The following is a 25,157-nucleotide window of genomic DNA, read 5'->3' as shown; positions in this document are numbered from 1 at the left end:
TATTCACATTTTTATTCTGTCCTTAAAAGGTAGTCTGTCCATTCCACGGATCTGGTGCTTTCTGAAGCATCGTGGAATTAAAGATAGAGGAAAACAGGTTAGGAAAAGAGCACAGAATAGGAGATACTCAAGGACTCAATACTCTGAAAGAAAACACTCAGTATTTTTTCCTAGGGACAAAAATCTTGAAGTTTCTATTCCACAACTGATTACAAAGACATTTATACTATCACACACAATTGACAAAGAGAATGTTAATAATCATTTCATTTAAAAAACCTACCAGGGAAGAAAATTTTTTAAATTAAAAAATTAAATAAATAAATAAATGGATGAATGAATAGAAGAAGAAGAAGAAGAAGAAGAAGAAGAAGAAGAAGAAGAAGAAGAAGAAGAAGAAGAAGAAGAAGAAGAAGAAGAAGAAAGCCTACCAAAAGACTAAAGTAAAGGGGGATAAAGAAAAGAAATATAATATATTCAGAGTAGAACAAAGAGAGGAGCAAAGTTAAGATAGATTCCTAAATAGAACATTTAGAAACTTAGAAATAAGAACATTTGGGAACTTACAAATAACAGGTAAATGAAGTTGAACTCTCAGGTAAGCAACTAACGGTGGCGCAGACACTTACTGGTTTGAGGTCTCTGTGAGCATAGCCCTGGCTGTGCACATAAGCAACCGCAGATACTATCTGTCGGAAGACAACTCGGGTCTCCTCCTCCGATAGACGATCTTGGGAAATTATATAATCAAAGAGCTCTCCTCCAGGGCAATACTTCAACAGCAAAAGAGCCATAGACATATTGTTACTACTTATAAAAAGGTCTTCAGAGGAATTTAAAATAAAAAATTATACTTAACTCAGATATTATTAAACTTTACAGACAAAGGAAATAAATGAGACAAATTCAAAAATAAACTTCCATGACCAAACACACCAACAATTTTTGCAGGAATGAGAACAATAGTTCTTGGTCTCCATAGTTTTATTGCCAGTAAGTAGAATTAGAACCAATTACCAATTGTGATTTTTTTCCCCCAACTGTGATTTTTTTGGCTCACTCAGGGTTTTATATTTTTATTGCAAAGTACTAAAATCCATTCTCAATGTATCCAAGTTTAGTGCAGTTATCTAAAATAAAAGATCCAGCAGCAATTATTGTTTTTCCACCCATACACCAGTGGTTTACAATCTCTATCTAGAGGAGCCCAGTTCTACAGAGGAACCTCATAGGCTGCAGGAGGAGAAGTGTCAGAGCACACCACTCTTGGCTTTCTATCCCCTTCTCTCTAGGGCAGTTCTACTTCTCTGAAAACTGGGTTTCCATTTAAGATTTCATTTCATTTTAACGATATCTATTAATATTGCAGATAGCCTTTGACTTCATTGTTCCACATTAGGAAAGGTTCTTACAGATACACTTCCTCATGTTAAAAAATGATGCATATTCAAGATTATTCACTGCTGCAGCACTGTTTTAAAGAGCAAAAGATTGGAAATAACCCAAATGCTCAGACTAAATAAAGTATGGCACAACTATAAAATGGAATTCTGTGCAGTCATTGAAAAAAAAAAAAGAGGATGCTTTTTATGAACTGGTATGGGATATGGAACAATCTGCAGTATCAAGTGAAAAAAGCAAAGTACAAAGAGTACATATTGACATAGATGAATTGCAAAAGCATTATGTTGAGCAAAAGAAGCCAGATACAAAAGGGTACAAACAGGACAGCAGAAGTAGCTCAAGTGATTGAGCACCTGTTTTCCACGTATGAGGTCCTGGGTTTGATCTCTGGTACCTCCTAAAGGATACAAAAAAAAACAAACAAACGAAAAAACCATCATTGGGGAGCAGAGAGATGTAGGTCAGTGGCTGAGAGTATGCTTCCCACGTACAAGGCCCTGGGTTCAATCCCCAGTACCTCCTAAAAAAATTAAAAGGGTAGGGACTGTATGATTCTATTGATATTAAGTTCTAGAACAGGTAAAATTGATCTACGTGGATGGCTGTTGGAAAGGGCAATGGGTGGGTTAGGCTATAGGCATTAACTTCAAAAGGGTAAGAGAAACATTCCGTGAATGTGGACATGCTCTATACCTTAACTGGGATGGTGAATACATGGATATATATTTGTCAAACTGTATACCTAATACGTGCATTTTATTATATATAAATTATACCTCAACAAATAGTAAGTGGGGGAAAAAAACAAGGTATAGAATAATATTACAGTATGTGACCATTTGTGTGATTGAAACCAATAAGCTTTACAAACACGCACACCCATGTTTGCACAACTATATATCTACATATGGAGACACAAGATATATAACAGTAATTGACTCACTGAGGAATTGACTCAGGAGAAGGAAAATAGGTGACTGGGATACAGAGGAAAGAGGGCTTAATTTTGTATTTTGCATTTTGTCTCTAGACTCATGATTACTTCTTTTAATTTTTAACTTTTTTAATTTATTGAAGTATATCACTCATAAATAAACATACATAAACAATAAGTGTATAATAGTTGTGAGCTTACAAAACAGACATATATAACATCATACAGGACTCTCATAACTCACCCTACCACCAGTAACTTGCATTGTTAAACCTTTTTAACTAATGATTAAAGAGCATTGTCAAAATATTACTACTAACCAAAGTATTTTTCCAACCAACCCTATTATTACTATCTTTACATCATTTATATATGAACATATGTAAACAATTAAGTGTATGGTAAAAGTTATGAACTTACAAAGCAAACATGCATAACATCATACAGGGATTCCCATACATCAACCCTCCACCAACACCTTGCATTGTCGTGAGGCAAATTATGAAAGAATATTGTCAAAATCTTACTACTAATCATAGTCCTTATCTTACATTTGGGGTGTTTCCCCCCCCCCCCCCAACCCACCCTATTATTATTTTTTAAATATATTTTTTATGACATAAGTTGTAAACTTATAAAACAATCATGCACATGTGCAGAATTCCCAAACAACACCCTTCCATCAGCACACCACATTGTGGTGGAATATTTGCTACAGATAGGATAATATCATCTGTTACCATGTCCATAGTGGATCACATTTTCCATACTGCCTCATTATAAACACAGTTAATCGTTCACATAGATGGAAGAATATTATATTATTACTGCTAACCACAGTCCATAGGTCACTCCAGCTGCATTTTTCTCATGCCTCTCCACATTCCCAACACCCTGCAGTAGTGATATAGATTTACTCTAGCTCACAAAGGACACTCTTGCACCTGTACCATCAACCACCATTCTCATCCACCTCTTGGTTTACTCTGCAATTCAGTTCCTATATTATTCTCTAGCATTCTGTCAGTTGACATTTACATATCTAGACTACCATTTTCAGCCATATCCCCATTTATAAACTACCTGTCACTCACTATGTGTTACCATCCACTCTGTACTTTCCACTTTTACAGTAAAGTTAATTAAAACTTCTACATACATTAAATATCAGTAGTCCATCTCAGTGCTCCTCTTATCTCCTTTAAGAATCCACTACCTACCACCAGGTCTTGAAGATATTTTCCTATAATTTCTTCTGGAAGTTTTATGGTTCTTGCCTTTATTTTTAAGTATTTGATCCATTTTGAGTGGATTTTTTGATAAGGTATGAGACAGAGGTCCTCTTTCCTTCTTTTGGCTATGGATATCCAATTCTTTCAACGCCATCTGTTGAATGGACTGTTCTGCCCAAGCTATGTGGGTTTGATAGACTAGTCAAAAATCACTTGACCACACATGTGAGAGTCTGTTTCTGAACCACAAATTTGGTTCCATTGGTCTATATGTCTGTCTTTATGCCAGTACCATGCTGTTTTTACCACTATAGCTAGGTAATATGATTTAAATTCTGGAGATAAGGGTCACTTTTCCTTTCTATGATGTTTCTGGCTATTCAGAAACCCTTACCCTTCCAAATAAATTTGATGATCGTGTTTTCAATTTTTTTCTTTAATACTGGAGGAATTTTTATCAGGATTGCATTGAATCTGTTTATCGATTTGAGTAGAATTGCAATCTTAATGATATTTACTCTTCCAATCCATAAGCATGGAATGTTCTTCCAGTTATTTAGGTCTTTTTTTAATAAAGATTCATTTTTTTCATTTATTTCTCTCCCCTTCCCCTCCCCCCCCCCCCCAGTTGTCTGCTCTCTGTGTCCATTTGCTGTGTCTTCTGTGTCCACTTGTATACTTGTCAATGACACAGGGAATCTGTGTCTCTTTTTGCTACGTCATCTTGCTGCGTCAGCTCTCCGTGTATGCAGCACCACTCCGGGGCAGGCTATGCTTTTCTCTCATGGGGTGGCTCTCCCTATGGGGTGCAAGCCTTGCATGTGGGGCTCCCCTATGCAGGGGACACCCCTGAGTGGCACAGCACTCCTTGCGCACACCAGCACTTGCGTGGGCTACCTCACCACATGGTTCAGGAGACCCTGGGTTTGAAACCTGGACCTCCCATGTGGTAGATGGATACTCGATCAGTTGAGCAAAATCCACTTCCCTTGATTTCTTTTAACACTGAGTCGCAGTTTACTGAATATAAGAGCTTTACATCCTTGGTTAAGTTTATTCCTGACTATTTGAGTTTTATCTATCATATTTTATTTTCACTACACTTTTGACATTTTTACTGCCACTGACATAATCTTCATTTCTAGACTCTCTTCCAGGCCTCTCTCTCATCTTTTCTTTTCAGGCTCTAGCACACCCTTTAGTATTTCCTGAAAATCTGGTCTCTTGCTTAGAAATTCTCTCAGTTTCTGTTTATCTGTGAATATTCTAATACTACCCTCTTTTTTGAAAGACAGTCTCGCTGGATATAAGATTCTTGGCTGGAAGTTTTTCTCTTGTAGTCTCTTAAATATATCAGACCACTGTCTTCTTGCCTCCATGATTACTGATGAGAAAGCAGCACTTAATCTCATTGGGTATCCCTTACATGCATTGATTTTCTCTTGCTGTTCTCAGAATTCTCTCTTTACCTTTGGCATTTGACATTCCAATGAGTATGTGTCTCAGAGATTGGTTCATTCAGATTTATTCAGATGGGAGTACTTCTCGGATATGGATATCTACGTCCTTCAATAGGGCTGGGAAATTTTCTACTATTATTTCTTCAAATATTCTTTCTGCCCCTTTCCCCTTCTCTTCTCCTTTTGGGACTCCCATGACATGTATGTTTGCACACCTTCTGTTGTCATTTAGTTTCCTGAGACTTGTTCCACTTTTTCCATTCTTTCCTTTATCTGGTCTTTTGAATGTTCACTTTCAGAGGCCATTTCTCCAAGCTCACAAATCCTCTCTTCTGCCTCCTCAAATCTTCTATTATGATTCCAGTGTTTTTAAATTTCCTTTATTGCACCTTTCATTCCCATAAGATCTGCTATTTTTCTATGTATGCTTTCAAATTCTTCTTTGTTCTCAACCAATTGTCTTCTTACGATCCTTAAACTCCTTAACCATCTCATTGAATTTACTAAGGAGCTTTGTTTGAATATCTATAATTAGTTGTCTCAATTCCTTTATGTCATATGGAGGCTTATCTTGTTCCTTTAACTGGGCCATAGCTTCCGGTTTCTTGGTGTGAATTCTAATTTTTTGTTGGTGTCTTCACATCTGGATTACTAGAGTATTTATTTTAGGTGCAGTTCTTCTCTTTAGTTTAGAGCTTCCTGCCTTTTCTCCCTTGCCAGTTATGTAGTAGGAGCCAAGGTTGTAATTTGTGCTACAATCTATAGAGGCTCAAGCTGCCCTCATTGCACCAGGGACCAATGAAGTATCTCCCAGATTTCTCCTTTGTCAGGGGTAGGGACAGAGTCACAGCCGTGTGGAATAATTCAAATCGTGCAGGCCTAGACTGTAGTTGCCCAGAGAGACTGATGAAGCTTCACACCCCTTTCTCCCCTGCCAGGGGCGGGGATGGAGCCACAGTTGGGGGCAGCAATCTGTGCATTGCAGGGCCAAGATGACCGCAGTCACTCCAGTACACTTCCGATTTTCAGTCTGTGGCAGCCAAATGTACCTGCAGTTACCTGGATAGGATGGTGCAGGAACCGCCAACCTCCTTCCTGCCAGAGGTGGGGCTGAACCTAGTCTAGAGCTGTGTGAAAAGAAACCGGTTCCGACTATCACTGTGTTTTTCTGCCACCCAACTTCGCCTCAGGCTGGGGCAGAGTCAAAATGGCAGCCACCAGCCTCCTTCGACTGGGACAGATTCATACCACAGCTGTTCCCAGGGTTATATCTTAGCCAGCCAAGTCTACCAATCAGTAGACTTCAGTGCCACCTATCTCCTCCTGACATTTTTAGAAAACGGAGCTTCCAATTCCAGTCACAGAATAGCTCCTGGGGCAGTTCATGCCGCCAGAGTAGGATAATCACTGGCCTCCACGGCTTGGACGGTAATTTCCCAAAGAGGCTGGTGCAGGTCCCCACAGTCTCCTCCCGGCTAGAGGTGGCACTGGGGCCTAGGCTAGAGCTACAATATGATCTGGATGGAAAGAAGCTGGTCCCTACCAGCACTGTGATTCTCAGTCCACCCCACTTCCCCTCATGCCAGGCGCAGAGCTAAGATGGCAGTTCCCAGCTTCTTTCTGACTTGGCCAGGCTCAATCTTTAGCTGTTCTCAGGATTATACTTTAGCCCGCTGAATTTACTCATCAGTAGCTGAAATTGGTGGCCAACCGTCTCTTCCTCCCCCCGTTTTTAGGGAGTGGAGCTTTCAATTCCAGTCGCAGAACAGCTCCCAAGGTGGTTTGTGCCCTCAGTGGAAGGATGGGTACTGGCCTCTTGGGTGTGGAGCGCTCTACTTACCAGTCTTCTCTGCAGATGGGCAGTCTCCTCCTTCCATTCTTTCAAGCACATTGCAGGATGCTCTTCTGGCCTACTGGAGCCCCCAAAAGGTGCTTCAGCTAGCTCCAGATAGCTCTTGGTGTTTACTAACTGCGCTGTAGCAGGAGTTGACTCTAGAAACTCCTTACTCTGCTGCCATCATCAATTTTTTTAAAATAATTTAATTTGGATAGAGGCAAGTTTTAGAAAATGTTTTAGAATTACTACTGTAAACCATATGACTGGGTCTACAATATAATAAAGAATAGCTCTAAGTCTGAAATGTTTTTTCTTATAGATCACTAAATTTTTCCTTGAAGCAGCTACTGGAGTTTTAAGTCCTTCTGAACACTGAACCTTCAAAGTTTTACTTTAATAACAATAGCTTTAGAAAACAAAAATAGAAAAAAAATCTATGGCAAAGTACATTGCATTCAAATTTGATAACAGTGAAATACAAAAAAAGTATTTAATATGGTTCAATTTTACCTACATAAATTACTTGATGTTAAGTTTTAAGCTATATTATTATGAAGGAATTAACAAAAAAAGTTTTTAATGCCCTTGAAGTTTTTTAAGTCTCTGACTTAGTATCTAGTAAGGGATAAAATAAAATTAAGCACAGGGAAGCGGATTTGGCTCAATGGATAGAGCATCTGGCTACCACATAGGAGGTCCAGTGTTCAAACCCAGGGCATCCTGATTCATGTGATGAGCTGACCCACACGCAGTGCTGCAGCGCGCAAGGAGTGCAATGCCATGCAGGGGTGTTCCCCACATAGGGGAGCCCCACGAGCAAGGAGTGTGCCCGCAAGGAGAGCCGCCCAGCACGAAAAAAGTGCAGCCTGCCCAGTAGTGGCATCATACACACAGAGAGCTGACGCAGCAAGATTACACAACAAAAAGAGACACGTATTCCTGGTGCTGCTGACAAGAATACAAGCAGGCACAGAAGAACACACAGTGAATGGATACAGAGAGCAGAATACTGGGGCAGGGGGGAGGTGGAGAGAAATAAAATCTAAAAAAAAAAAATTAACAATGAAAAGTTTTAAAATATAAAATTCTATAAATTACGTTCCCATTTACATAAATTTCACAAACAGAAAATGAGTTAAGTATAAATATAATACAATGTACTCATTATCCTCATAACTACAATTTAAAATAACTCCAAAAACAAATAAAATAAAATAAAATAACTCCAGTACCATTTTATATATTGTGAAATATTTAGTGATTCCAATATAGATCCAAAATATGTTCATACAATATTTTACATGTCAAATTTTTTGATATGTGCATGAGAATTATATCAATCTCATGGATTGTTGCAAGGGTCAAAAGAAGCAATGCTGTGAGCCAATTTTCTCAATATATAGTATGGTACATATTAAAAAAAGGTCATACAGCACCAATAACCCTCCTCCTCCATGTAAAAGAACTCTTGTTTAAAATAGCAAAAATACCAGGAAGCAGATGTGGTGCAAGTAATTGGGCTCCCATCTATCATATAGGAAGTCCAGGGTTCGATATCCAGGGCCTCCTGTTGAAGGCAAGCTGGCCCATGTGGTGAACTGGCCCACGCGGCGTGCTGGCCTGTGCGGCTGCCCCGCGCAGAAGTGCTGGCCTTTGCAGAGAACTGGCGCAGCAGGGAGATGCAATAAAAAGAGACAACAGAGGAGAGATAATAAGAGACATAGGAGAACAGGGAGCTGAGGTGGTACAAAAGAATGATCACCTCTCTGCCACTCCAGAAGGTCCCAGGATCAGTTCCCAGAGACACCCAATGAGAATATAAGCAGACACTGAAGAACACACAGCAAATGGACAGAGAGCAGAAAATGGAGGGAGGGGGAGAAATAAATAAATAAATAAATCTTTTTTTAATAGCAAAAATACCAATAAAACGATAGAAATTCATTTCAACTCACTGCACCAAAGGTAAAACACAAAATATTGGCTTAAGAGGGCACATTAAAAGGAAAAAGCAAGTCAGATTCACCATTCTTTGACACTTTCATTTAGTAGATTTTTCCCCTTTATTTTCAGTGCTTGACATAACAAAGACTGATCATAGCCAACTATCATTTGAACATTAGTTCACAACACAAATATTTACCACTGACCCCAAACTAATGCGTTTTGCATGTTTTTGTTCTTTTATTTATTATTTTTTTTAAATACACCATCAAAGTACTGTGTGGAATGGGCAAGGGTGAGGAGGAATGCCACAAACTACAAAAAGAATGAGTTGCATTTAATTTTAAAAAAGGAGAAAGGGTGTACCCTACAAATGATACCATAATGAGGATACACATTAAGTCCCACAGTTTGATTGAAGGATTTCCCTGTGTTTGATGGGTCCAAAACTTTTACCATGAATTTTAAAATATGACCTAAACCCATGCTAATCCATGAAAATGACATGCAGTTAAAAATCATTTGGCTGAGACTAAACAAAATGAAAAAAGGGATGAATGATACAAGTTTTAAATAATTTATGTTTCAAGTCAAAACCAACATATTCAACACAGAGTTTTGCTTGCAAGACAAATGGAAATTTATATGGATCCTTCCCTCTGAGAGTAAATTCTAACATAGTCTATCCACTAAACCACACCATCCTAATCAGAGGTGTATTAAAGTACATTTACAGTCAATTTCTAATTGATTACCTATATCTACCTTGATCTAGACTACAGAACTTAAACAAGTAAGCTATTTAACATTTATTCTAAACTTTAAGGTGAAATGTACTTTATAAAACTTTTAGGTTTCTCAAACATACTAACACAACACTAACCTCAAGAACCATGAATATTTTGTTGGCTGTCTCTAGAACATGGTAAAGTTGACAGACGTGCTGATGTCTCAGGTTCTTCAAAGCATCAATCTCCGTTTTAATACGGGGCAAATCATTCTGTGACAAAACATTATACTGATTAAGAAATAAACCCAATCAATACCCAAGCATCAATATCCACAGCTTTAATACTAAGAATCAAAAACCACCAAAAGCTGCAAAACAAACTCTTCAATCATACAGAAAAATCTCATAACAAAACTCATTTGTATGTACATAGAAAAAGACTTGGGGGTTTTGTAAAAGACAAGTTCAACATGGATCAATAGAATAATATGATTTCTAGAAAAATTAAAGCACTATTAGAGACCTTTAGAAGGGTAGAATTCCAAACAAGAAAAATGATAGAGACACTCTACTCAGTTACCATGCCTGAACTACTACTTTTGATCTCAGCAATGGCCTAAAAAGTTCATATTGACCTAAAAACTGGGGATCTAGGTAAAGTGGGTATTCACTGTTTAATTCTTCCAGGTTTTCTGTAGACTAGAAACTTCTCAAAATTAAAAGTTGGTTGGAGGAAAGTGGATGTGGCTCAAGTGAGAAGGCCTTCACCTACCATATGGGAGGACCCGGGTTTGATCCCTGGGGTCTCCTGGTGAAAAAGAAGAAGAGAAAGAGCGCCTGCACAGCGAGCCAGTGCCCACGGGGTGAGCCGAGTGACTGTGTGGTAAGCCGAGTGCCTACATGAGTGCCCGTGTGGTGAGCCAATGCCTGCATGGTGAACCAAGTGCCCGCATGGTGAGCCAAGAACCCACGTGAGTGCCCATGTGGTAAGCCAGTGCCCACATGGTGAGCAGAATGCCCACGCAGCAAGTCGAGTGCCCGTGCAGTGAGCCAGTACCCATGTAAGTGAGTCACGCAGCAAAATGTTGACCCAACAAAGGAGAGACAAAGGGCACAGTCAAGGTGAAGCACAGCAGAGACCAGAAACTGAGGTGGCTCAATTGACAGGGAACCACTCTCAACATCAGAGGACCTCAGGATTGAATCTCAACAAATCCTAGCAGAGAAGACAAAAAGAGAAATAGATACAGAAGATCATATAGCGAATGGACACAGACAGCAAAAATAGCAGGGCAGGGGATGGGGAGGGAAGGTGAAGAAAAAAATTTTCTTTAAAAAGTCGGTTGGAGGCGGAAGCGGACTTGGCCCAATGCATAGGGCGTCTGCCTACCACATGGGAGGTCCACGGTTCAAACCCTGGGCCTCCTTGACCCGTGTGGAGCTGGCCCACATGTGGCACTGATGCGCACAAGGAGTGCCCTGCCACATAGGGGTGTCCCCCGCGTAGGGGAGCCCCACGCACAAAGAGTGCGCCCCATAAGGAGAGTCGCCCAGCGCAAAAGAAAGTGCAGCCTGCCCAAGAATGGCACCGCACACAGAGAACTGACGCAGCAAGATGACGCAACAAAAAGAGACACAGATTCCCTTGCCGCTGACAACAACAGAAGCAGACAAAGAACATGCAGCAAATGGACACAGAGAACAGACAACTGGGGGGGAGAGGAGAAGGGAAGAGAAGTAAATAAAAATATATCCTAAAAAAAAAAAAAAAGTCTGTTGGAGGGTAAGCATATGTGGCTCAAGCAATTGGGCAGCTGCCTCTAACATGGGAGGTCCCAGGTTTAGGTCCCAGTGCCTTCTAAAGAAGACAAGCCGCAACAAGCCACAACAAGCTGCAACCTGGGAGCAGAAGTGGTAAAAGCAGTTGGGCACTTGCCTCCCACATGGGAGGTCCAGATTTAGTTTCCAGTGCCTTCTAAGGAAGATGAGCAGACAGATAAGGGAGCCATCTGGGGAGGATAAAATTTTTTTTTTAAAGTTGGTTGGAGAAGAGGATAAGCCAAGCCAAAAAGAATTTCAAAATCCATATTTGAGACAGAAACCTAGGAATCCCAAACTATCAAAAGAAAAAGCTTATTATGAAAAGAAGCTCAGCATAGAGGGGAGAGTCAAACTGCCGGCAGAGTAAGGAGCTCCTGGAGTCAGCTCGTGATATGGAGCAGTTAGTGGTCACCCAGAGCTACCTAAAGCACCTGTTTGGAGGACCCGGGGGACCAGAGGAGTATCCTGCAACGTTCTTGAGAGAGTAGGAGGAGGAGACTGCCCATCTACATAGAGGATTCGTGAGTAGAGCTCTCCACACCAGGGAGGTCAGTGCCCGGGGTACACAAGCCACCTCAGGAGCTACTCCATGGCTGAAGTTGGAAGCTCGGTTTCCCTCAAAAAATAAAAGGGGAGGAAGACACAGTGTGCCACCGACTTCAGATATTGATTGGTGGATTTGGCAGGTTGAAGTAGATTCTTAGGAACAACTAAACATTTAGTTTGTCCAGATCAGAGGGAAGTTGGTAGACACCATTTTGACTCCACCCTAGGAATGAAGGGAAGCAGGGCAGGCTGAAAATCACAGTGCTTGTAAGGACCAGCTTCTTTCCACCCAGGTTGGATTGCAAGTCTAGCCTAAACCCCAGTCCCACCTATGGCAGGGAGGAAGCTGGAGGAACCTGCACCATCTCTCCAGGAAGCTGCAAGTCACACCACAGAGGCTGGTCCCCATCCTATTCTAGGGGCGCAAGTTGCCTCAGGAGCTATTCCATGGCTGGAGTTAGAAGCTCCATTTCCCATAAATAGTGGAGGAAGAGACAGATGTCCACTGACCTCAGCTACTGATTAGTGGACTTGGCTGGCTAAAGTATAATCCTATAGACAGCTGGGGTATGAGCCTGACCAAGTGGGAAAGAGTCTGGTAGCTGCCATGTTGACTCCACCCGTGGGGACAAGGGGGAGCCTGGCTGACTGAAATCCAGTGAAGTTAGGGACTGGCTTCTTTCCACCAAGATCTGACTACAGCTCTAGCCTAGGCTCCAGACCCACCTCCAGCAGAAAGGCAGCTGGTGGGACCTGCACCTGGCTCTCCAGGCAACTGCAAGTGCTCTCCGCTGGCACAGGCTGAATAGTTAGGCACCTGGAGCAGCATCCCCATACCCAAAGAGAATAGGAGAGGAGCTGGGTATCCTTGGCCTCTCTGGACAATGGCAGGAGTTTTCAGCCCATAAAAAACGGTTTGTGAGTGCCTTTGAGACACCACGGTCCCTCATAGATAGGAGGGGGGTTGGTGTTCCCTCAGCCTCTCAGGACAACTTCAGGCAGTTTTAGACTGCACAAGCCAGACTGTTGGGCACCTGTGGCTCCACCTCCATCCTCAATAGGACAAGAAACGGTCTGTGTTTGCCCAGCCTCTCTGGGTAACCGCAGGTGATTTTGGCCCACACAGCCTGGACTGGTGAGTACTTGTGGACCCATCCTCACTCCCCAATAGGAAAGAAGGGAGTTGGTGTTTCCACAGCCTTTTTTGGGCAATGGCAGACCTTCAGCCTGCATGGACTGGACTGTTGGATGCCTATGAATCCACCCCCACCCCTAAAAGGAGAGGAAGAGTTTGGTGTCTCCAGAGCCTCTCTAGACAACGGTGAGTACTTTGAACGGTTCAAAGTGGGTGGGACTGAACTGTTCGGTGCCTATGGATCCAACACGATGACATAAGAGAACAGAAGAGGGCTGGTGTTTCCTCAGCCTCTCCAAGCAACTGCAGGTATTCTCAGCCTAAAGGGACGGAACTGTTGAGCACCCACAGAACCACCCCCACCACCTAATAGGATAGGAGGGGGCTGGTGCTTCCTCAGCCTCTCCAGACAACAGGGGGTACTTTCGGCCTACAGGAATGAACTGTTGAGCATTGGTGGTTCCGTTCCCATCCCCTAACAGACAGAAGGGACAGTACTCCCTCAGCCACTCAGGGCAACTGGAAGCGTATTTGGCCCACAGAGATTAGATTGTTGGGCACTCCAAAGAGTCCATTCCCACCCCTGGCAGGGAGAGGGTCTGGTGCTACATCAGCTTACATGAGCAACTGTGGTCATTTTGGATCCACACAACATAGACTGCTGACCAAAACTATACCTCCATCCCTGCCTAAGGTAGGGGAGAAAGGGGTGTGAAGCTTCATCAGTGTCTCCAGGAAACTACACACAGTCTTGTTGTGCCCATCCTGGATTATAAGACACAGCTGCAGCTCTGTCCCTGCCCCTAACAGAGAAGAAAGGTGGAAGAAGCTTCATCAATTCCTGGGAACATGGACAGCTTCAACCTCCATAGCTTACAGCACCAACTACATCCTTGGCTAATACTACATAACCAGCAAGGGAGAAAAGACAGGAAATCCCTAAACTAAAAGGGGAAATTGCACCCAGAATAAATACTCCATTAAGCCAGATGCAGAAACACCAACAAAAAATTACAATCCACACCAAGAAACAGGAAGAGATGGCCTGGTTAAAGGAACAAGATAAGCCTGCAGATGACATAAAGGAGTTGAGACAACTAATCTTAGATGTTCAAACAAATCTCCTTAATAAATTCAATGAAATGGCTAAAGAAATTAAGGATATTTAAAAGACATTAGATAAGAACAAAAAAGAATTTGAAAGCATACACAGAAAAATAGCAGACGTCATGGGAATGAAAGGGGCAATAAATGAAATTTAAAATACACTGGAGGCATAAAACAGCAGATTTGAGGAAGCAGAAGAAAGAATAAGCAAGCTCGAAGAAATGGCCTCCAAAAGCAAACACACAGAAGAACAGATGAAGAATGGAAAAAATTGAACAGGGTCTCAGGGAACTAAATGACAGCAAGAGACATGCAAACATACATGTCATGGGTATCCCAGAAGGAGAAGAGAAGGGAAAAGGGGTAGAAGGAATATTTGAAGAAATAATGGTGGAAAATTTCCCAACTCTATGAAGGACATAGATATCCGTGTCTAAGAAGTACAACGTACTCCCATCCAAATAAATCCAAATAGATCAACTCTGAGACACATACTCATCAGAACCTCAAATGCCAAGGACAAAGAGATAATTCTGAGAGCAGCAAGAGAAAAGGAATGCATAACATATAAGGGATATGCAATAAGATTAAGTGCCAATTTCTCATCAGAAACCATGGAGGCAAAAAGGCAGTGGTATCATATATTTAAGATACTGCAAAAGAAAAACTGCCAGCCAAGAATTTTATACCCAGCAAGATTATCTCTTAAAAATGAGGGTGAATTAGAATATTCACACATTAACAGAAACTGAGAGAGTTTATTCAAAGTCTCTCAAGTCATACTGATTATTCAGGATAAAAACTTTATAACAAAAAGACCAACTTTGCAGGAAATACTAAAGGGAGTATTACAGCCTGAAAAGAAAAGACTGGAGAGAGAGGCCTGGAAGAGAGTCCAGAAACAACAAATGTATCAGTAATTAAAGGCATCAAAAATAAAGTGACAGATAAAATGCAAAGATCAAAACAGATGAAATAAGAACAGCCTTTATAGTAATAACATTGAATGTTAATGGATTAAACTCCCCAATCAAAAGACAGACTGGCAGAATGGATAAGAAAATATAAGCCATCTATATGTTGTCTGCAAGAGATTCATCTTAGACCCAAGGATACCAATAAATTGAAAGTGAAAGGTTGGAAAAAGATATTCCATGCATGCAGTAACCAAAAAAAAGCTAGGGTAGCTATACTTATATCAGATGATACAGACTTTAAAAGTAAAACATTAGAGACAAGGAAAGACATTACATATTAATAAAAGGGATGATTCATCATAAAGAAATAATAATCATAAAAATATATGCACCTAACAAGGATGCCCCAAGATACATGAAGCAAACACTGGCAAAACTGAAGGAAGAAATAGATATCTCTACAATAATATTTGGAGACTTCAATACACCACTCTCAGCATTGGACAGAACATCTGGGCAGAAGATCAATAAAGAAACAAAGAGCTTGAATAATATGATAAATGAACTAAACCTAATAGACATATATAGAACATGGCACCCCCAAACAGCAGGATATTCATTCTTTTCAAGTGCTCATGGATCTTTCTCCAGGATAGACCATATGTTAGGTCACAAAGCAGATCTCAATAAATTCAACAAAATCGAAATTATACAAAGCACTTCTCTGATCATAATGGAATAAAGTTGGAAATCAACAAGTAGTAAAATAAGGGAAAATTCACATATATATGGAGATTAAACAACACACTTTTACATAATCAGTGGGTCAAAGAAGAAATTTCAAGAGAAATCAATAAATATCTTGAGACAAATGACAATGAGAATACAATATATCAGAACCTATGGGATGCCGTGAAGGCAGTGTTGAGAGGAAAATTTATAGCCCTCAATGCTTACATTAAAAAAGAAGAAAGAACTATAATCAATGAACTAACTACACAGCTGGAGGAACTAGAAAAAGAAGAGCAAGCTAATCCCAAAGCAAGTAGAAGGAATGAAATAACAAAGATCAGAGCAGAATTAAATGAAATTTAGAACAAAAAAAAAACAGAGAGAATTAACAAAACCAAAAGTTGGTCCAAGAAGATGAACAAAATTGACAAACCCTTAGCTAGACTGACTAAGAAAAAAAAGAGAGACAGGAGAACCAGCAAGATGATGGTGGAATAAGGAGCTCCTAGAGTCAGCTCCTGCTACAGGGCACTTAGCAAATACCCAGAGCTACCTGGAGCTAGCTGTAGCACCTATCTGGAGGCTCCAGAAGACCAGAAGAGCATCTTGAACATGCTTGAAGGAGTGGAAGGAGACTACCCATCTACAGAGAAGACTCGTAAGTACAGCGCTCCACCCAAGAGGCCGGGGCCCATGCTTCCACTAGAGGCACGAGCCAACTTGGGAACTGTTCCATGGGTGGAATTGAAATCTCCACTCCCCAAAAACAGGGAGGAAGAGACAGTTGGGCACCAATTTCAGCTACTGATGAGTAAATTCAGCGGGCTAAAGTATAATCCTGAGAATAGCTAAAGTTTGAGCCTGGCCAAATCAGAAAGAGGCTGGGAGCCACCATCTTAACTCTGCACCTGGCACGAGGGGAAGTGGGGTGGACTGAAAATCACAGCACTGGTGGGGACTGGTTTCTTTCCATCCAGATCAGATTGCAGCTCTAGCCTAGGTCCCAGGGCCACCTCCAGCAGGAAAGAAGCTGTGGGGACCTGCACCACCCTCTCTGTGAAATTACCAGCCAAGCTGTGGAGGCCGGTGATTATCCTACTCTGGTGGCACGAGCCAACCCAGGAGCTATTCTGTGGCTGGAATTGGAAGCTCTATTTCCCAGAAACAGGGGAGGAGGAGACAGTTGGCTGCCGATTTTGGCTACTGATTCATAGACTTGGCTGGTTAAGATATAACCCTGGAGTGTGAACCAGCCCAAGTCAAAAAGAGGCCAGTAGTCACTGTTTTGACTGAAGCCCCAGCCTCAGGGGAAGCCTAGCTGACTGAAACTCTCAGTGTCAGCAGGAACAAGTTTCTTTCACGCAGATCAGCCTGCAGCCCCATCTCTGGCAGGGAAGAAGCTGAGGAGCCCTGCACCAGCCTACAGAGGTAACTGCAGATAACTTTGGCTGGCATCGACTGAAAATCAGAAGTCTACCAGGGCAACTGTAGTCATCTTAGACCTGCACTGCATAGATTGCTGCCCACACCTGCAGCTCCATCCCTACCTACCCCAGGCAGGGGAGAAAGGGATGTGAAGCTTCACCAGTCTCTCTGGGCAACTACAATCAAGGCCTGTACTTTCATTATTCCACACAGTTGTGATTCTGTCCCTACCCCTGAAAAAGGAGAAAGTCAGAAGAAGCTTTACTGGTCCATGACACAATAAGGGCAGCTTGAGCCTCCAGAGGTTACAGCACCAACTACTGCTGGCTCCTACTGCACAACCAGCAAGGGAGAAAGGATAGGAAGCCCTAAACTAAAGAGAAAAACTGGACCCAGAAAAAATACTCTAGTAAGCCAGATGTGAAGACACCAACAAAAAATTACAATTCACACCAAAAAACAGGAAGCTACGGCCCAGTTAAAGGAACAAGATAAGCCTCCAGATGACATAAAGGAGTTGAGACAACTAATCATAGATGTTCAAACAAATCTCCTTTATAAATTCAATGAGATGGGTAAAGAGATTAAGGATATTAAGACAACAGATGAACACAAAGAAGAATTTGAAAGCATACATAGAAAAATAGTAGATCTTATGGGAACGAAAGGTGCAATCAATGAAATTTAAAAAACATTGGAATCATATAATAGCAGATTTGAGAAGGCAGAAGAAAGTATTGGTGAGCTTGAAGAAATGGCCTCTGAAAGTGAACATACAAAAGAACAGATGAAGAAAAGAACGGAAAAAGTTGAACAAGGTCTTGGGGAACTAAATGACACCAAAAGGCATGCAAACATACATGTCATGGGTATCCCAGAAGGAGAAGAGAAGGGAAAAGAGGCAGAAAGAATATCTGAAGAAATAATGGTGGAAAATTTCCCAATTCTATTGAAGGACATGGATATCCACAGATATCTATAGAGCACAACATACTCCCTTGAAAAATTCAAATAGACAAACTCCAAGACACATACTCATCAGAATGCCAAATGCCAAACACAAACAGAATTCTGAGAGGAGCAAGAGAAAAGCAATGCATAAGATATTAGGGATATCCAATAAGATTAAGTGCTGATTTCTCACCAGAAATCATGAAGGTAAGAAAAGAGTGGTCTGATATATTTAAGATACATAAGAGAAAAACTTCCAGCCAAGAATCTTATATCCAGCAAGACTGTCTTTCAAAAATGAGGGTGAAATTAGAATATTCACAGATAAACAGAAACTGAGAGAATGTCTAAGCAAGAGACCAGATTTTTAGAAAATACTAAAGGATGTGCTAGAGCCTGAAAAGAAAAGACAGGAAAGACGGGCCTGGAAGAGAGTTTAGAAATGAAGATTATATCAATGAAAGTAACTAAAAGTGTCAAAAGAGTGGTAAAAATAAAATGACAGATAAAACTCAAATAGTCAGGAATAAATTTAACCAATGATGTAAAGCATCAGAAAACTGCAACTCAATGTTAAAACAAATCAAAAAAGCCCTAAATAACTGAAAGAACATTCCATGCTCATGGAAGACTAAATATCATTAAGATGTCAATTCTATTGAAATTAATATACAGATTCAATGTAATCCTGATAAAAATTCCACCAGCATTAAAGAAAAAATTGAAAACACAATCATTAAATTTATTTAAAAAATAAATCCAAATAAAAAATGGGCAAAAGATTTAAATAGACATTTCTCCAAAGAGGAAATACAAATGACCAATATCACTAGCTATTAGGGAAACGCAAATTAAAACAACGAGATATCATCTAACTCCACACAGAATGGCCATTATTAAAAAACAGACAACAGTAAGTGCTGGAGAGGATGTAGAGAAATAGAAACACTCCTTCACTGTTGGTGGGAGTGTAAACTGGGGCAGCCTCTGTGGAAGACAGTTTGGCAGTTCCTCAGGAAGCTAAATATAGAACTGACATATGATCCAGCAATTCCTCTACTAGGAATATATCCAGAAGAACTAAAAACTATGACACGAACAGACATCTGCACACCGATGTTCACACCAGCATTATTCACAATTGCCAAAAGATGGAAACAACCCAAGTGTCCATCCACTAACGAGTGGACAAACAAAATATGGTATATATAGATACAAAGGAATACTATGCTGCAGTAAGAAGAAATGAAATTGGGACACATGTGACAACATGGTGAGTCTTAAAGACATTATTATACGAAGCGATTTAAGCCAGATATGAAAGGACAAATATTGCATGGTGTCACTAATATGAACTAAATACGAATAAACACATGGAATTAAAACCTAGAGTACAGGTTATTAGGAGGTTAAGAGGAGGGTTGAGAAGAACTACTGGTGCTTAATGGATATAGAAGTTTTAATTAACTTGACTGTAAAAGTGTGGAAATGGGTAGAGTTGATGGTAACACATTGTAGTAGGTAGCAACTGGTTTATAAATGGGATTGTGGCTGAGAACAGTAGTCTGTGGAAGTTAAGTGTCAATAGAAGAAGGGCTCCTAGGGAATGGTCTAGGGACTGAATAACACAGTGAGCCCAGAGGTGGATGAGGATAGTGGTTAGGGGTTAAATGCAAGAGAGTCGGGAAGCAGACGTGGCTCATATGATAGAGCGTCCACCTACCACATAGGTTACAGTTCGAACCCAGGGCCTCCTGGCCCTTGTGTTGAGCTGGCCCACACATATTGCTGCTGCGCACAAGGAGTGCCATGCCACGCAGGAGTGTCCTCCACATAGGGGAGCCCCACGCACAAGGAGAGTCGTCCCGCGCGAAAAGTACTACCCACACAGGAATGGCACCGCACAAATGGAAAGTTGACATAGCAAGATGACGCAACAATAAAAAGAGACACAGATTCCCGTGCCACCTGACAAGAATGCAAGTGGACACACACAGCCAATGGACATAAGAGAGCAGACAACGGGGGGGTGGAGAGGGGATAGAATAAATTGAAAATTTTTTAAATGCAAGAGAGTCCTATTGTGAGCTAGAGCAGATGTACTGTCACAGGGTGGTGGGAATATGCAGCATGGAAAAATTACTGTTTGTGTAACCTACAGACAGTGGTAGCAATATTATAATATTCTTGAATCAATGCCATAACTGTACTGTGTTGATAATGGAGGTGTATGGAAAAAGTGTGCCAAATATATGCTATAGACCAGGATTGGTAATATCTGATGATATTATCTCATAATCTGTAACAAATGTTCCACCACGGTGTGGTGTTGTATGGGCAATCTACACATCTGTATGATTGTTTTTGCAAGTTCACAACATCTGTCAGAAAAATATATTTTTTTAAAAATAGTGTGGAGTGGGGGAAAAATACACCAAATGTAAGATAAGGACTATAGTTGGTAGTAATATTTTGACAATACTCTTGTATAGTTTGTAACAAATGTTTCATATAAGACCACTGTGTGATGTTATATATGTCTATTTTGTAAATTCACAATCTTTACTATACACTTAACTGTTTATGCGTGTTCATGTATGAATGATAATACTTCAATTAAAAAATTTTAAAAACACCAAAAGGAATAAAAGGAAACTTTCTCAAGGTGATAAAGTAAATATATGAAAAACCCACAGTTAACACTGTATTCAACAGTGAAACACTGAAAGCTTTCCCCCTGAAATTGGGAACAAGACAAGGATGCCCACTGATACCACTGTTCCTCAATACTTTGCTAGAAGCTCTAGCTAGAGAAATTAGGCAAGTAACAGAAATAAAAGGCACCCATATAAGTAGGTGAGAAGCAAAATTTTCACTTCTCAATACTGATATGATCCAATATCTAGAAAATCTGGATAATTCCACAACAAAGCTACTAGAACTAATAGATGATTTCAGCAAAGTGGCAGGACACAAAATACAAAAATCAGTAGAATTTCTATACACTAATGCATAATCTAAAAATGAAATCAGAAAAATTCATTTTCAATAGCAAAGAAAAGAATCAAATATTTAGGAATAAACTTAACCAAGGATATAAAAGGACCTATATTACAAAAACTACAAAGCATCACTAAAAGAAACCAAAGACCTAAATGAATGGAAGGAGGTTCCATGTCGATGGAATATATATTATTAAGATGTCAATTCTACCCAAACTGATTTACACATTCAATGCAATCCCAACAGCCTTTTTCACAGAAATGGTAAAGCCCAATTATCAAATTTATTTACAAGAGTAAGGGGCCCCACTTCACCAAGTTCAATGCTGATGAATTTGAAGACATGGTGGCTGAGAATCACCTCATCCCAGATGGCTGTGGGGTGAAATACATCCCCAACCGTGGCCCCTTGGAAAAGTGGCAAGCCCTACACTCATGAGGGCTTTGCCAGCACTGCCCTCACCTAACCCTTGTCCTCCAATAAATGACTTCCTAGCTGGCAAAAAAAAAAAAAAGAGTAAGGGGACCCAAGTAACCAAAATAATTTTGAAAAGAAGACCAAAGTTGGTCTTAAGAGTTCAGAAATAGACCCTCACATCTATGGTCAAGTTTTTTTTGACAAGGATGTCAAACCTACTAAGCTGGGGCAGAACAGTATATTCAACAAACGGTGCTGGGAGAACAGGAAATCCATAGGTAAAAGAAAGAAAGAAGACCCCTATCTCACACCTTATACAAAAATTAATTCAAAATGGGTCAAGGACCTAAATATAAAAGCTAAAACCATAAAACTCCTGGAGAAAAATGTAGGGAAACATCTTCAAGATCTTGTGGCAGGTGGTGGTTTCTTAAACCTTATACCCAAAGCACAAGCAACAAAAGAAAAAACAGATAAATGGGACCTCCTCAAAAGTAAGCACTTTTTTGCTTCAAAAGACTTTGTTAAGAAGGTAAAGATAGCCTACTCAATGGGAGAAAATGTTTGGAAACCACATTTCCAATAGGTTTGATTTCCACATTATATAAAAAGATCATACAACTCAACAACAAAAAGAGGGAAGCGGACTTGGCCCAGTGGATAGGGCGTCCGTCTACCACATGGGAGGTCCACGGTTCAAACCCCAGGCCTCCTTGACCTGTGTGGAGCTGGCCCATGCGCAGTGCTGATGCACGCAAGTAGTGCCATGCCACGCAGGGGTGCCCCCCACGTAGGGGAGCCCCATGCACAAGGAGTGCGCCCCATAAGGAGAGCCGCCCAGCGCAAAAGAAAGTGCAGCCTGCCCAGGAATGGCGCCGCACACATGGAGAGCTGACGCAACAAGATGACGCAACAAAAAGAAACAGATTTCTGTGCCACTGACAACAGAAGCGGACAAAAAGAACACGCAGCAAATGGACACAGGGAACAGACAACTGGGGTGGGAGGGGGAAGGGGAGAGAAATAAATAAAATAAATAAAATCTTAAAAAAAAAGATAATTACACATTTTAAAAAAACACAATTAAAAGACAAGCAACCCAACTAAAAAATGGGCAAAAGTCTTAAATAAGATGAGTAAACCCATGGAGTTAAACTACAGAGTATAGGTTACTAGGAAACAGAATATGGGTTGAGAAGGGGGAGCTGATCCTGAATATATGTAGACTGTGTAATAAAATGGATTATAAATGTATGGGAATGGATAGAGTTGATGGTAACACATTATAGTGAGTATTAACTAGCTGCTGATTCATAAATGTGATTGTGGTCTAGGGAGGTTAATGTCAAGTGAAAGAAATCTTTAGGATACTCTACAGACTGTATAATAGTGATTTCAGTGGTGGGTAACGACCGGTTAATAGCACAAATACGAGAATGTTCCTCTACTACAAGGTGTTAAAAATACAGTGATACATGGGAAAAATACAACTAATGTAACTTACAGATTATAATTAACATTAATAATGTAATATTTTTCCAACAATGGCAAAGAAGCTACTACATTGATGCTAAAGGTCAACAATGTGAGGTATAATGAGATGCAATCAGATGTATTGACCAAGAATCAATTGCAGATTTGACCATTGGAGGCAAGGAGGATTTGGTAAGATGACTAAAACCCTGGAAGTAATCAAAATACTAAAATTGTAGGAAGTAATTTAAATAAATATAAAATAGGACACACAAAAAGAAGTTGAGAAATAATGAAAAAATGAATTAATGTCATATTAATGCTTTAAAATAGTTTTGAGTAGTGTGGTAATATATTTTGTAATAACAGTATACATTTTGTCTGTTATTTAAGTATTTGAAATGTTTAAGTACCTAAGTCATACTAAAGTTTTAAATGAAGTTTAAATTGCTTAAAGGAATTCATGTATTTTTTAACCAATGTTTAAATACTCAAGAAAAGTTGGTTTTTAATGCTTTATAATAGATTAACAAACACAAAATTTAGCATTGGAAAAATTAAAGAGCTTGAATTTGTCAACTGATAGATTAGTAAAAATAATTTTGGATATAGGTTACTATGTGATTTTTGGTATATAATTTAGAAGTTCAAAGAATTGCATGACAATGCTGTAAAAATATTCCTTATATTCCCTTTGGTGTATTTATGTATATTTATCAGCACTTACATCCTTAAAAATAAAAAAGAATTGTTTTTTTTTTTTAGGAGGTACCGGGAATTAAACCCAGGACCTTACACATGGGAAGCAGACTCTCAACCACTGAGCTACATCTACTTGCCAGGAATTGATTGTCTCATTTAGCAATAAGACACGGGAAAAAAAAAAATCCAATGTATCTAATTTAAAAATATTTTTTCAGTAAATTATTTTTTGTTAGATAATTATAAACATTTATATTGTTTTAAGCATCTGTGTACTATTAAAAATTATAATGCTCCCGCGGCTTGGTGGCGGGAGGAGCGGCAGCAGCCAGCACGTGGCTTCACGAAGGCTCTCACTGTACCGCAGCCCACAGCACAGTCAAGATGCCCAAGAGGAAGGTCAGCTCGGTCAAAGCAGCTGGGAAGGAGGAGCCCGAGAGGAAGTTGGTAAGGCTGTTCACTAAATCTGCTTCAGCAAAAGTGGAAACAATCGCATAGATGTAAATACATCTCGATAAAACTGCTTAATAAATAAATAAATAAATGTGCAAGAATAGCCAGAAATAGCAGTTATGTTAGGCAGGGGGAAACAGAGAGATTGAGAGGTGAAAAATGTTCTTGTTCTTCGTTTATTATTATTGAAATAATGAAAATGCTCTAATAATGATTAAAGTGATGATTGCACAACTATGTGATTACATAAAATACCACTGATTGTACACTTTGGATGAATTGCATGCTTTATTAACATGTATCAATAAAATTGATTTGTCAAAAAAAGTCAGCAGAAAAGTTTAAACCTTCAGACAAAAAAGTACAACCAAAAGAAAAAAGAGGAGGAAAGGGAAAACAAGCTAAAGTGGCTAGCCAAGAAACTAAAAATGATTTACCTGCAGAAAACGGAGAAATTAAAAATGAGAGCCCAGCCTCTGATGAAGCAAGAGAAAAAGAAGCCAAATCTGGTTAATATTGTATACTACGTCTTATCAGTGGTCCCTGTTTTTCCCTTCTTGTACAATCCAGAGGAATATTTTTGTCAGCTATTTTGTAAATGCAAGTTTTTTAGTATCTCTAGAAGAACCATTTTTAAGGAGCTTGGAATCCCACTTCACACCATTTTTTTAGTGTAAATGTCTTTTTTTTTAAGAGGGGAAATCATTTGTTGGTTATTTTTTGGTACAACCAGAAAACAGTGCGATACTGAATGGGGTAAGGGTGGCAGTTTTTATACTCTATAATACAACACATACTAACCAGTGATTTGGAGGCACAGTTACACATTCAATATGTTGAACATTTTAAATTACTTCTATTTCCAATTTTTTTTAGTAGAATTGTTTCTTAAAACCACTCCCTGATCTTGGCTTTCTCTGTCAGAATTCTGTAA

General features: G+C 39.9%; 1 protein-coding gene across 3 annotated transcripts in view; it reads right to left on the bottom strand.

Annotated features, from left to right (window-relative positions):
- MELK (maternal embryonic leucine zipper kinase) overlaps positions 1–25,157 on the bottom strand; it is a 143,259-nt gene that overhangs the window by 107,910 nt on the left and 10,192 nt on the right. For all 3 annotated transcript variants that reach the window (XM_004457268.5, XM_004457270.5, XM_004457269.5), the window contains exons 4-5: positions 9,695–9,811; positions 630–773 (exon numbers count right to left, since the gene is read on the bottom strand). In XM_004457268.5, coding sequence (XP_004457325.1) covers positions 630–773; positions 9,695–9,811 — 261 coding nt within the window. The remainder of the gene's footprint in view (positions 1–629; positions 774–9,694; positions 9,812–25,157) is intronic.

This window comes from Dasypus novemcinctus, chromosome 8 (genome assembly GCF_030445035.2).
Source record: "Dasypus novemcinctus isolate mDasNov1 chromosome 8, mDasNov1.1.hap2, whole genome shotgun sequence".
NCBI classification, from domain to species: Eukaryota; Metazoa; Chordata; class Mammalia; order Cingulata; family Dasypodidae; genus Dasypus; species Dasypus novemcinctus.
Note: the sequence above shows the minus strand (reverse complement) of the source record. Positions and strands in the feature narration are given on the sequence as shown.